General features: G+C 34.8%; 2 protein-coding genes across 2 annotated transcripts in view; both read right to left on the reverse strand.

The window, feature by feature from the left end:
- Nucleotides 1-5,236, reverse strand: part of hsd11b1lb (hydroxysteroid (11-beta) dehydrogenase 1-like b) — a 7,395-nt gene extending 2,159 nt beyond the window's left edge. The window contains exons 1-6 of the mRNA XM_016459592.1: nucleotides 5,003-5,236; nucleotides 3,321-3,451; nucleotides 2,948-3,059; nucleotides 989-1,080; nucleotides 810-903; nucleotides 531-696 (exon numbers count right to left, since the gene is read on the reverse strand). Of these exons, the coding sequence (XP_016315078.1) occupies nucleotides 531-696; nucleotides 810-903; nucleotides 989-1,080; nucleotides 2,948-3,059; nucleotides 3,321-3,451; nucleotides 5,003-5,078 (671 nt within the window). The 5' untranslated portion in view covers nucleotides 5,079-5,236. The remainder of the gene's footprint in view (nucleotides 1-530; nucleotides 697-809; nucleotides 904-988; nucleotides 1,081-2,947; nucleotides 3,060-3,320; nucleotides 3,452-5,002) is intronic.
- A 5,853-nt stretch (nucleotides 5,237-11,089) lies between these two features.
- Nucleotides 11,090-14,643, reverse strand: part of LOC107667853 (spindlin-W-like) — a gene marked incomplete at its 5' end in the record, with an annotated part of 4,249 nt that continues 695 nt past the window's right edge. The window contains one exon of the mRNA XM_016459576.1: nucleotides 11,090-12,309. Within this exon, the coding sequence (XP_016315062.1) occupies nucleotides 12,104-12,309 (206 nt within the window). The remainder of the gene's footprint in view (nucleotides 12,310-14,643) is intronic.

The following is a 14,643-nucleotide window of genomic DNA, read 5'->3' on the forward strand; positions in this document are numbered from 1 at the left end:
TTTTTTTTTTTTTTCTGACATAGTGTTAAATCTTTCACTTGGATGTTATAAGTTGCACTGAATAAATACAGCTGGATAAAACTGTGTCCGCCTTCATTTCAGGCTGCAAAGCAACAAAATGTGATTATTTTAAAGAGGGTGATTGTTTTCTATACCCACTGTAAATAAACATAATTCTTACCATTTTAAGATATCCCATAAAACAGCAACACATAAAGATTACAAAATTGACAGCAACCTCATTAAACATTTAAGGCACAAACTGTAAATTCAGAGGCATGTTGCATTTATGAAACACGAAATACTGTGTTTGCTATATGATAGAAATGCTGATTCAAGAAAATGGCTGTAATTATTATATAATTTACTTGATAAATGTGAATAAAACATGGTTATGTTAATTAAAAAATAGTTATTACTTTGGCTGAATTTCTTTGGCATTTCTAATATTCCAAACTCAAAAAAAAAAAAAAAAATCCACCCAAGTCATCATTTTTGTCTGCAGTGGAGAGTTAAAACAGAAAACCAACCTGATCTTATTCATGGCTGATTCTGTGTCTATCAGTCCGAGGATCAAGATGGAAACAGACACGTTGCTCTTCCTGATTGCCAGTTCATTCTCCAGCGCTCCGAAGAATCCGTTTATAGCAAACTTGGTAGAGGTGTACGGAGCCACAAATGGACTCGCCAGCTTACCTGAATCAGGGAGGAAAAGAGTCAAAAGTGCTTTGAACTTTTTCAGTTCCAGCAGAAAAACTGAATCTAGATTAACATTAATTGAACGTGCACCAACAAAGTTAAAGACTCACCTGCCACTGAAGACACTACAATGATGGATCCACCAGATGTTTCCAGAACAGGAAGAGCTGCTGCGGCCATTTGCACATAACTCACAAAATTCACCTGCAACAAGTGAGAGATCAGTGTGGAAAGAAAATGAAGAAATCCACACATTGCAACACTGCAGCAACAAAATCCTGTGTTTGACCTGCATGAGTGACCTGACGTGATCTGCGTCTCCCTTCCAGAGTTCAACATTGGTGTTTCCAACATGATTCAACACTAGAAAGTCCAGCCCACCTGCAGGACGGATATCAGGAGTATCATGCTGAATACATTCGGCAAAGTTTGGAATAATTTTTTTTTAATATTTCTTCTCCCACCAAGGCTATATTTATTTGATGAAAAATACAGTAAAAACATGAACACTGTGAAAAATTATTACAATTTATAATAAAATCAGCAAATCATTAGAATGATTTCTGAAGGATCATGTGACACTAAGACTGGAGTAATGATGCTGAAAATTCAGCTTTGATCACAGCAATCACATTTTATTATATATTACAATAGAAAACGGTTATTTCAAATTGTAAAAATATTTCACAATATTACTACTTTTATAGTATCAGGGCTCACAATATTTTAAAATCCCTGGTAGCCCTTCAGGAAGGCACTCTTCAGATTTTGGTAGCTCGAAATAAATTTAACTAGCCCAAGTAAAAAAAATACTTTTTTTTTTTTTAAATAGAAAATTGGATAGGAGTTGAAATGTCAATCAAATCATTTTCAAAACACAAATATCAAGGAAGGAATTTTATTGAATTATTTACAGGGTATCTGCAGAATTTTTCAAAATCAGTTTAGGGATTTTATGACCCCTTTTAAGAGCAGCACAAATAAACTGAACACTGTGTGAGGGCAGGGCAATAACTATGGCAACATATTAAACCGCAAAATTACATGATTTACAGTTCAGATATGAGTTTTCACAAAAACAAAAGCTCTGATAAAATAATAAACATCACATTTCATTCTTTAAACCATTTTTAAGAAAAGGGATGAGTCAAACGTATAAATTCTTAAATTAATTTAAATCACGTAAGTATTTAGATTAGCTTCTTTTCACATTTACAATTTACGTGTTTGCTGCCTAAAAACACGGGTCGATTTTCGCATTCATCTGAACATAAACAGCAGAAAGCCTTATTGAAAATGTAAAATCATTCTCTGCCACTAGGTGGTGCTCATAAATGCTACTTTATCAGGCTACTTTATTATAGTTAAGATTAGGGCTGGGTGATATAGCTAAAAAATGTATCAACGATATAATGTTTCATATCGTTCGGTACCTTTTTTAAAACAAAATGCAATAGAAAAAAACTATTTACATTTATCCACTGTATTTTTAAATTAACTCAATTTACTGAGACAAACAACAAATATTTGTTTTGGTTTTAACAGTCAACCACAAAATAAAAATTAAACAAATATCTCATTTCTAATGTTTTATATGCAGATTAAATAGGTTAAACTTTTGGCTCGTTTCCCGAGGCCACAGGAGGGCGCAATGAGCAAAATAATGCAGCACATTAAATTGTCAACGCAAGGAAATAACTGTCTATAAAAAAAAAAAACATGCATTACGTCTAAATTAATTCATATAAGTCAAATATAATTTCGTAAATTGCATAAAATTATTATCTCCTCATCACAGGCAGGCACAGCATTCATGTTCGTTTTTGTGTGTGCTGTCTGTGTCACTCATAGCACGTGCCTATATCGTGCACTATATCGTTATCGAAGAAGGTGTACCGTCGATAAATATCGATTCCGTTTTATCGCCCAGGCCTAGTTAAGATGAAAAGAAAATGCCATAGAAGCCTTTCTGAAGACCGTCAGTTCCCTTGCTGTGTTTTGACTTTGAAACGTGCAGTGCCCATATTTATTCAATGAAATCATAGCCTTAGATTTTAATTTTGATACATTTTCTGGAAAACACAATAGCCCCTGGACGTCAGGCGTCAGGATTTTGGGAGCCATGTGTATTTTAAATCAGTAAATGCAGCTTTGGAGAGCAGAAGAGACTTCTTTCAAAAACTATTCTTCTATTATTCCAAATAGCTTATGTATTTCACATGCAGTGTGTGATGAAATCATTTCTCACCCAGTTTTTCCACAGCGTATTTGAAGACTCTCTCGGGGTCGGCGGGGTCAGACATGTCTCCGGTCACATACATCGCATTCTGAGCGCCCAGTTTCACACAATTCTGCACCACCTGAACAGACGCAGGCAGCGCAGGATTTCTGTAAATCTTTCTGTAAATCTCTAAAGTTTCATGTAAAATCGCTGTTTTATTGCTCCTCTTACACAGAATTCTACAAATTCTCAGCTTTACAGCCTCTGCATTATTTGCCATAAATATGGTCACAGTCCATTGTTAATGGAAACACTATAGAGAATATCTTAAAATGTTTTGAGTTTTTGAAAGCATTAATACACGATTGTTTAAAAACTGGTTTGGGACAAAACAACTGACCTTTTTTAAAGCATCTACTCGTCTGGCAGTGATGACGATCTGAGCTCCAAACTTTGCATAATGGTAGGCCATCTGCTCCCCAATCCCTGAACTGGCCCCTGTGATCAGCACCCGGGCCCCCCGAACAGACTCTATGCGCAGGAACACACTGGTCTCGATGTAATTCAGGACATTTCATTGCGTTTCAGGTAACTTAACCCAGCCACCACTTGATCATTGGATTTCTTAAGGCTTGAACTCCCATAAAGGTCAAAACATAAAAGCTAGAAGCAATCTAAAGCCTACTGTATCATATTTGATGCGCAAATTTCAAAACATTTCTGTTAAAACGTCCACCTTCAGCTCGTGCTTCGCATGTCTTTTTGCTGTCAAATCTTTACGGATTTTAATAAAGTAAATATATCAAAAAAATTTTCATATCTTTAGTAATATTTCAAGATGAACACTTACTGGACTGGAGCGACTAAGGTTTACTTAATTATCCATACATCATTTTTTAGAAAATCATGTTCAAATGTGAGTCTCAAATATGATTATCAGGCTTTTTCTATCTCTCAATCATCATTGTATTGCATTGCATTATATGTTTTGATCATAAAACTAAACATTTCAATATCATCTTACTAAGACGTATTATTGGCAGATATAGAGTGGCAACTGATGTTTATATGATTTTATGTATGTTTATGTTATGAGTTTTAAAATTGAGAATAAAATGGTTATAGGGTTTTTTTTTTCTTTTCCCAATACATTTTCATTTAAAAACAATTTTTTTAGTATAATTTCATATGTGTGGCTTTACAGAGTTAAAATGTTCTCTTAAAGTGTCATTTTAATTCTATATATTTCAGAAAGACAGCTTCAATTCAGTTTTATTTTTCAATGATTCAGTAACCACAAAAGTTAAATCTCTAGATCATCAGCACATGTATTTTAACCAAGGTTACATTGATATGAACCAACCATAAGTTACATAACCCTAATAAAAGAGTCTGCCAACCGTTTTCAAGACTAAAGTTTAGTTGGTTAAAGTTCTAGTGGAATACTTGCAAACACTTGGTATTTTGAGCTAAATTTGGAAGCAAAGCCGGTGTTAAAGCAGTCTAAAAAATATAGTTGTCTTCAGAAAATTCAAGGATTTTATCTTTATTAGTTTTTTTTTCTAATGGTTTTTTTTAACATGGAAATAAAAAAACTGCAGAAACAATTAGCTTTCAAAGTAACACTTTACAATAAGGTTCCATTAGTTAGTTATTTGATATATTGAACAAGCAATGAACAATACATGTATTACAGCATTTATTAATCTTTGTTAATGTTAGTTAATAAAAATAGTCGTTCATCGTTCATGTTAGTTCACAGTGCATTGACTAATGTTAACAAGCACAACTTTTGATTTTAATAATGCAGTAGTAGCCTAAATGTTGGAATCAACATTAAGATTAATAAATGCTGTAGAAATATTGTTCATGCTTAGTTCATGTTAACTAAAGTAGTTAAATCATGTTAACTAATGAACCTTATTGTAAAGTGTTACCGCATTAAACATTTTTTTTTTTAGGATTCCACAAAGTAGGCTACTGTATGACATGTTGATATTAGTCATGTGGCAAATTAAGGACTAGAATATGGCATTCAATAATAAAATGAGCATAATAACACCGTAAAGCTGTTGTCCTGACCTGGATCAAACGTATCTCTCCACATGTAGGCCGTGAGGGCAGCGATCAGCAAAAAAAAGCCCAAATAACCCTTCATTTTCACTGCTGTCCTCGATCAGAAGCTCAGGGTGTGAATCCAGTGCGAGTGCATTGAGAAATGCCACTTCTGACTGCATGTGAGTGTACTGCTGATACAGAAAAGAGCCATAAAGCGTGACTGACCCTGAGATCCAGCGCGCTGGACAATAATGACCGAGAGTTCAGTGCTCAGTAGGCTGAAGGTCTGTCAGTATTGTTTACAATTCCAAACAGAGGAAAAAGGGGGGGATTGCATTCATAAATGCAATTCTGATGGGACACTGACTTATAGTAAGACGAACGGGTTTCTTTTTCCAAACGTCTGTTCTGTGTCAGTTTGGTGAGCGGGTAAGAAATTCCGCGAAAAGGACGGATCGCTTTACGGCAGAAACAAATGCACGTGTACAGCTATCCTACTGTAATTCCGACAGTGCTATATTTACAACAGTGAATTCCACTCACTTAACTGTAAAATATGGATTGGATGCGTGCGACTTTTTGTCTCACAATTAGGACTTTGTTTGGCGATTCTGAAAATGAAGTCAGAATTGTGATATATATAAACATATAATTGCGAGATAAAAACTCGGAACTGCAAGAAAACTCGCAATTCCGAGTTTACATCGCCACAGAATAAAAAGGTATTTCAGAGCCGGACCAAGGCATAAGCGAACTAAGCGGCTGCTTAGGGCCCCCGTGGCCACCAGGGGGCCCCCAAGAGTACATTAAATGACAGCTTGGTTTTTTTTTCTATCTTTTTTAATATATGTCATGTCAATGGACAATGGTAATAATACAAAAATGCAATATTAAATAATCTATACATATCATCTTATTACTTCCATAGCGACGCGTCATGCAGGCACAATAGCGCTGTATGACAGATGTAATGCTTTTATTCCTTTTTTATTTAAATATCCACAATCTTGTTAATTATATCATAAACTATATGACACAGACTATTCTGATTGTCAAATATGTGTAAATTAGTTCGTTTTGTCATTTAAAAAGCCTTAATGACCATGTTAGTTGATCTATAATGCGCGCTGGACACTATAATAGATCTGTCGGATTAACATCACGTAAATTCACCCATTTCTCCCAAAATACAGTAAAGTAAGTGGCCAGTGAACTAGGAGAAAAACAGAGTAGACTTCATAGTTACCAACACAATGTGTATTTGATAGGAATAAAACAGGGATTATTATTGCCGCTTTTCATAGAAATAAGTGTTTTTAACAAACTATAAATGTATTTTTTTGCTAGTACTTACATGAAATGTCTATTTAAATGTCTGAAACCTAAAATAAACTTTATGTGGTTGAAAACACCGAACAGTTGTGATACTGAGCGCATCTTTCTCTGGATCGCGCATTGCGTCAAAGGGTTAAAATCGATCATAATGTAACATTTTACTTAGAAGACGAAAACTTTAATCTAAAACTAGCTGTGCAAAACTTTCTTGGATATATATTTTTGTAATGAAAAATAAGCTTCTGTTTCATAAACTTGGAACTGATAACAGCTTAACATTATTTACATTAGCTTATAGGGTCTTTGCTATTATATTCCAATATCATTATGCCTCAATTTGCTAGTTACAGATTAAGAGTTGTTTTTTTAGGTGTACAGATTACTTGATGCTGTTTAATAATTTATGTTGTTAAAATAACATTCTGTTCCATAAATGCATTGTCTGCTGGTTTATTTAGCTACTTTTCAGTACACCACATTAAGTAGGCCCCTTAGTACTGTATTTTAAATTAACACCTGACCACTCTTGTGGGTTTGCTACTGTTACAATTAAAAATCGTAGAAGGGTAAAAACATGTCAGGCAGACGTTGGTATGATGTATGCAACACAGCTACAACAAATACAATTGATAATGGGTGTGAGATTTATAGTGTGCGAATAATCAAGCATTGACAATAATCAGTCGTATTGGCGGCTCCGAGGGGCCCCCAAATAAAATTCTGCGTAGGGCCCCATAAAGGCTTGGGCCGGCCCTGCATTTCACAATTATGTTCTTACATTTCTAAATAACAGTTGTATTATTTTTTTTTTATAATATAATTTTTTTCTATTCTGTGGCCGAAACAGTTGCTTTAAATGGCTGAAACATTCATACATATTCAGCACAGATTATTCTGAGTTAGTGAATCTCATAGGTATTTGTTCGTATGACAATGAATATAAACATTTAGAACACAATTTTGCTTTGGCAAATCATTAAAAAATCTATTTATTTATTACTGATATTTTTTAAATAGTTTATTTAGATTCCCATCCCTATACTGTCATTAAACTGTTTTTACATTATGTGCATCTTATGTGTGACTAAAAAGTCCATAAATAGAAAAAAAGTACCATGAGAACAAATTTCAGTGCAAAAAATATCTCTTATTATTTACGATAACATCATTACACAAACAGTCAGGATGAATAGTTTGACACTCCTCAACGTCACCTACTGAAACATAACTTTGGTAAAAAGCAGCAAAAAAAAAATTAGGAAATTGAGGAACCAAAGAAACCGGCAGAAGCTCGCAGACCACACGATTAAACACATTTACAAAGAAGCCAGAGAGAATTACTCGTTCACAGTTAGGAGAAAGAAAAACCACAGAAGCCTGCTGAGGGTCATGAAACCTTGAACATTTCAAACGGCTTGAAATCATCAAACCTTTTGTCCTCAGGGAAAGCAGAAATACAGTACAAGTGTTTTTAAAGCACAACGGAGAATATACAGAGAACGATCCACCTGATGTGATGGCAAACGGACCAGAAACTCAATCCATATGCACAGCTGAAAGTAGAACAATTCATTTACAGAAATGTGCATTTCACTGAACAATACTTTCCTGTAATCCCAAATTGCGTTACCCAAAAGATTTACTGTGTCAGGAGAAACAAACAATTTATCTTTTCCAAAAAATAAATTAAACCCGCAATGCGTTTTTGATAATGACACTGAATATCTAACTAGAATATAACTTCACAATAAACAACTGATGAATCTGTGTGAAGCGCTAATGTACAGGAGGAATTCCAAAACTGTCGCTCTGTCCGAGACAGACATGCAAAGCACAGCAGGAAAAGTTCAGCAAATACACCCAATCAGAGAGCAGAGCTGAACATCCAATATTTACATATGAAATCCCCATCTGTATGCATTACATTTACATAACCAAATCCATTTATATACAAGTCAATTGTAAGTAGTTGATAAATGTTGTGTGATGAAATGAATTAGCAAAAAAAAAAAGTAAATATGGGACTGGGTTTATAATATATTCTAATAATATATATATATAAAGTTTCTTGGAAATCTATGGTCATATTCAAAACAAAAGAATACAATTTCAGTTCAGTTCAAATTATTTTGATGCTTTCCTATATATTTCATTTTAGTGATGCCAATCAGGCAAGACACTTTTTTGTAGCTGAAATTAACTCAATTAATTTCAGACTGTGTTTTTAATCTTTGACTTCCTGCGAGACACTTTGGAGCTACACACGACAACCTAAGAATAAAGTGCAAATGCTACAAGCAAAAAAGGCCTAATTAGCTACATGAACAGATGGCCAATTATCACGCTCATGTGCATTATTTACAACAAAACGTCAAGCCATGCAAGAATAGTTTTATTACTTTAAAGGGCAGTGACGATGAAGCTTGATCTTGTGCTGTATGCACAATGGGAAACTCTGCTTAGATCAGCTGGAACAAAAACATGAGCGTTATTATAGTGAATTTGATCAAATTAAAAAAAAAATTAAGACCAATTTATTTCGCATTGACAATAATCAGTCGTATTGGCGGCTCCGAGGGGCCCCCAAATAAAATTCTGCGTAGGGCCCCATAAAGGCTTGGGCCGGCCCTGCATTTCACAATTATGTTCTTACATTTCTAAATAACAGTTGTATTATTTTTTTTTTATAATATAATTTTTTTCTATTCTGTGGCCGAAACAGTTGCTTTAAATGGCTGAAACATTCATACATATTCAGCACAGATTATTCTGAGTTAGTGAATCTCATAGGTATTTGTTCGTATGACAATGAATATAAACATTTAGAACACAATTTTGCTTTGGCAAATCATTAAAAAATCTATTTATTTATTACTGATATTTTTTAAATAGTTTATTTAGATTCCCATCCCTATACTGTCATTAAACTGTTTTTACATTATGTGCATCTTATGTGTGACTAAAAAGTCCATAAATAGAAAAAAAGTACCATGAGAACAAATTTCAGTGCAAAAAATATCTCTTATTATTTACGATAACATCATTACACAAACAGTCAGGATGAATAGTTTGACACTCCTCAACGTCACCTACTGAAACATAACTTTGGTAAAAAGCAGCAAAAAAAAAATTAGGAAATTGAGGAACCAAAGAAACCGGCAGAAGCTCGCAGACCACACGATTAAACACATTTACAAAGAAGCCAGAGAGAATTACTCGTTCACAGTTAGGAGAAAGAAAAACCACAGAAGCCTGCTGAGGGTCATGAAACCTTGAACATTTCAAACGGCTTGAAATCATCAAACCTTTTGTCCTCAGGGAAAGCAGAAATACAGTACAAGTGTTTTTAAAGCACAACGGAGAATATACAGAGAACGATCCACCTGATGTGATGGCAAACGGACCAGAAACTCAATCCATATGCACAGCTGAAAGTAGAACAATTCATTTACAGAAATGTGCATTTCACTGAACAATACTTTCCTGTAATCCCAAATTGCGTTACCCAAAAGATTTACTGTGTCAGGAGAAACAAACAATTTATCTTTTCCAAAAAATAAATTAAACCCGCAATGCGTTTTTGATAATGACACTGAATATCTAACTAGAATATAACTTCACAATAAACAACTGATGAATCTGTGTGAAGCGCTAATGTACAGGAGGAATTCCAAAACTGTCGCTCTGTCCGAGACAGACATGCAAAGCACAGCAGGAAAAGTTCAGCAAATACACCCAATCAGAGAGCAGAGCTGAACATCCAATATTTACATATGAAATCCCCATCTGTATGCATTACATTTACATAACCAAATCCATTTATATACAAGTCAATTGTAAGTAGTTGATAAATGTTGTGTGATGAAATGAATTAGCAAAAAAAAAAAGTAAATATGGGACTGGGTTTATAATATATTCTAATAATATATATATATAAAGTTTCTTGGAAATCTATGGTCATATTCAAAACAAAAGAATACAATTTCAGTTCAGTTCAAATTATTTTGATGCTTTCCTATATATTTCATTTTAGTGATGCCAATCAGGCAAGACACTTTTTTGTAGCTGAAATTAACTCAATTAATTTCAGACTGTGTTTTTAATCTTTGACTTCCTGCGAGACACTTTGGAGCTACACACGACAACCTAAGAATAAAGTGCAAATGCTACAAGCAAAAAAGGCCTAATTAGCTACATGAACAGATGGCCAATTATCACGCTCATGTGCATTATTTACAACAAAACGTCAAGCCATGCAAGAATAGTTTTATTACTTTAAAGGGCAGTGACGATGAAGCTTGATCTTGTGCTGTATGCACAATGGGAAACTCTGCTTAGATCAGCTGGAACAAAAACATGAGCGTTATTATAGTGAATTTGATCAAATTAAAAAAAAAATTAAGACCAATTTATTTCACAGTAAAGCAACAAAGACGTTATGATGTTTGTTGTGGACTAACAGGTCTATCCAGCCTGCTGGATTGGATTAGTGTTTTTTTAAACCGAGGCCTACTAAACTTCAAATCAACTGGGCTATATAACAAAAACTCTTCTTTTTCCAATAAATGATAGATATTGTTGAGCAATTAAAATCGCATTGGTCATCTTTACTACAATCAAAAGGAGACTATGCTTGACATTCAAAATCGCAGCTGGTTGGTTTGGTGTTTAGAACAAAATAATAAAGCACAAATGATCTCAGACAGGACAAAACGGGCGACCCTCTTCAATGACACTGACTAACAGGTCTATCCAGCCTGCTGGATTGGATTTGTGTTTTTTTAAACCGAGGCCTACTAAACTTCAAATCAACTGGGCTACATAACAAAAACTCTTCTTTTTCCAATAAATGATAGATATTGTTGAGCAATTAAAATCGCATTGGTCATCTTTACTACAATCAAAAGGAGACTATGCTTGACATTCAAAATCGCAGCTGGTTGGTTTGGTGTTTAGAACAAAATAATAAAGCACAAATGATCTCAGACAGGACAAAACGGGCGACCCTCTTCAATGACACTCATGTCGCTCAGTGTCTGGACTTCTGTATTCAATATTCCTCTGAGGATAAATCTTTATAGAAAACCATTTCAAAAACCGCCAATCGTGCTTCCTCTATGCTATATCTGTTCAAAATAAGATGGAGTCCTAGCATGGTGCCTTTACTGACCGGATTCTCGCTTTTAAAATCATTAACCACCTTTTGAAGATGGCGGAAAGCTGAAACACTTTTGTTTCATTGCAGATGTGAGGGAAAACGCAACTAAAAGAGCCAAAATATGCATCGCATAACGCCAACTCAAAAGGTTTCAACAGCATTTCTGGGTTACGAAGCGTATTAATTCAATAAATAAGTCAGTTAAAGAGTCTCACTGTTTGATTTGTAATCAAATGTCTCTCTGACGCAACTTTTTTTTGGACCTGCGGTCAGAACTATTTACAATTCAAAACCAAGAAACTCCTTGAACATTCGTACATATGAAAATGCAACCTTTTGCGGGGTTTACGGGTGAATGGAAGCTATTCCATGGGATTATAAACATACCAAATGATGCCCAACGCACACGTATAAATACAATGTTTTGATATGACAATTGTAAAAATCGTCTCCCTAAGCTGTGACATCAACACAAAATAAACCCTGTACACGGACGCTTCATACAACACCTCAGCGGCCAACCCCTCACAGCGAGGCATGGCAGACTGTACAATGAGAGGTGATGATGCTTAAGCTATGAGGAGGTGTAGCAGTGTGGGTTTGTTTCGGGTTTCTTTGTTTTGTCTGTTTTTTTAGGTGGTCTTGACCAGGTCGTACACGTGGATGTGGAAATCGTCATCATATTTGATGTAGTAGACAGACGGCTTGGCGGGAACTTGGTAGATGACGAGGCCTGTTCTCTTCACGCCTTTATCCGTCACATACTCCACCTGCTTACCCACAAGGCTCTCTGTTTCCTCACCAGGCTTCCTGTCTGCAGGCAGCAGGTGTTTATTCTCTGTGGAAACAAAGGGGTGGAACGACTTTACTTCACAGTAAACTGAATTAATTAAAAACGACTTATTTTATAAATAGAATGTAATTCATGTAATATTAAACATTATATTATTTTATATTAAATAAATAAAAATAAACATGCATTTTATTCATTTTAATTAGAGGGATAGTTACCCCAAAAATGAAAATTACCCCATGATTTACTCACCCTCAAGCCATCCTAGGTGTATATGACTTTCTTCTTTCAGCTTACGCTATGCCTACGTCATCCGCTGGAACACCACTCTCTCGTGAGCGCACGTACGACAGTTAGCGGAAGCTAGAGATTACGGTTTATGAAGTTTTAAATATGGATATTTTTCTTACACAAACACATCACTTCACAGTTCAGAAGACCTTTATTAACCCACCGGAGCTGTGTGGAATACTTCTTATGATGGATGAATGCACTTTATTGGGCTTCAAAATCTCAACACCCATTCACTGCCATTATAAAGCTTGGAAGAGCCAGGACATTTTTTAATATAACTCCGCTTGTATTCGTCTGAAAGAAGAAAGTCATATACACCTAGGATGGCTTGAATTTGATGTAGTAGACAGACGGCTTGGCGGGAACTTGGTAGATGACGAGGCCTGTTCTCTTCACGCCTTTATCCGTCACATACTCCACCTGCTTACCCACAAGGCTCTCTGTTTCCTCACCAGGCTTCCTGTCTGCAGGCAGCAGGTGTTTATTCTCTGTGGAAACAAAGCGGTGGAACGACTTTACTTCACAGTAACCTGAATTAATTCAAACGACTTATTTTATAAATAGAATGTAATTCATGTAATATTAAACATTATATTATTTTATATTAAATAAATAAAAATAAACATGCATTTTATTCATTTTAATTAGAGGGATAGTTACCCCAAAAATGAAAATTACCCCATGATTTACTCACCCTCAAGCCATCCTAGGTGTATATGACTTTCTTCTTTCAGCTTACGCTATGCCTACGTCATCCGCTGGAACACCACTCTCTCGTGAGCGCACGTACGACAGTTAGCGGAAGCTAGAGATTACGGTTTATGAAGTTTTAAATATGGATATTTTTCTTACACAAACACATCACTTCACAGTTCAGAAGACCTTTATTAACCCACCGGAGCTGTGTGGAATACTTCTTATGATGGATGAATGCACTTTATTGGGCTTCAAAATCTCAACACCCATTCACTGCCATTATAAAGCTTGGAAGAGCCAGGACATTTTTTAATATAACTCCGCTTGTATTCGTCTGAAAGAAGAAAGTCATATACACCTAGGATGGCTTGAAGGTGAGTAAATCATGGGGTAATTTTCATTTTTGGGTGAACTATCCCTTCAATACAGTTAATATTATTAATTTATATAACTACACAAAAAAACATTAATTTAATAAAATAATATAAAAAATCTAAAGTTTGGGGTCAGTAAGATTTTTTAATGTTTAAAAAAAAAAAAAGTCCTTCTCACCAAGGCTGATTAAAAACTGATTAAAGATTGATTGAAAACGCAGAAAAAACAGCAATATTGTGAAATATTACTACAAATTCGAATAACTATCTATTTGAATATATTTTCAAATGTAATTTATTTCTGTGATGCAAAGCTGTCCAGACTTCAGTGTCACATGATCCTTCAGAAATCATTCTAATATGCTGATTTGCTGCTCAAGAACAGTGTTATTTTAATATTATTGAAATATTACTAGAGTTTTTTATTATTATTTTGAATCCATTTTTATTTTTTGTATTTTCCATTTTCATTTTAATTTTAAAGCTTTAGTAATTTTGTTGTTTTTGTTATTTTCAGTAGTTTTTTTTATGTCTATACACTTTTTATTTTTAATTCTTCATAATTTTAAATCAAGATACAAGATCTCTCAGACATGGCTAGTAAGAAACCAGTCTCGAGTCACAGACAGTCTGCAAAGTAACAATTTAAAGGGGTCATATGATGCGATTTCAATTTTTCCTTTCTCTTTGAAGTGTTACAAGCTCTTGGTGCATAAAGAAGATCTGTAAAGTTGCAAAGACTAAAGTCTCAAATCCAAAGAGATATTCTTTATAAAAGTAAAGAGTCAGCCACACCTACCTAAAACAGCTCGTTCTAACACGCCCCCACATGTCTACGTCACGATGTGGGAAGATTTGCATAACGCCGCCCAAATGTTCACGCAAAGAAAGAAGGCGTAACTTTTATTCTCGCTGTAATATTGTTGCTTCCGCTGCCACCATGTCGTGAAGACGCTGTGTGTTTCGTTATGAAAGCGAAACTACTTTGTTTGGCCTTCCAAAAGAGGACGATATC

Source organism: Sinocyclocheilus anshuiensis, unplaced genomic scaffold (genome assembly GCF_001515605.1).
Source record: "Sinocyclocheilus anshuiensis isolate Anshui unplaced genomic scaffold, SAMN03320099.WGS_v1.1 scaffold1325, whole genome shotgun sequence".
Lineage (NCBI taxonomy): Eukaryota > Metazoa > Chordata > Actinopteri > Cypriniformes > Cyprinidae > Sinocyclocheilus > Sinocyclocheilus anshuiensis.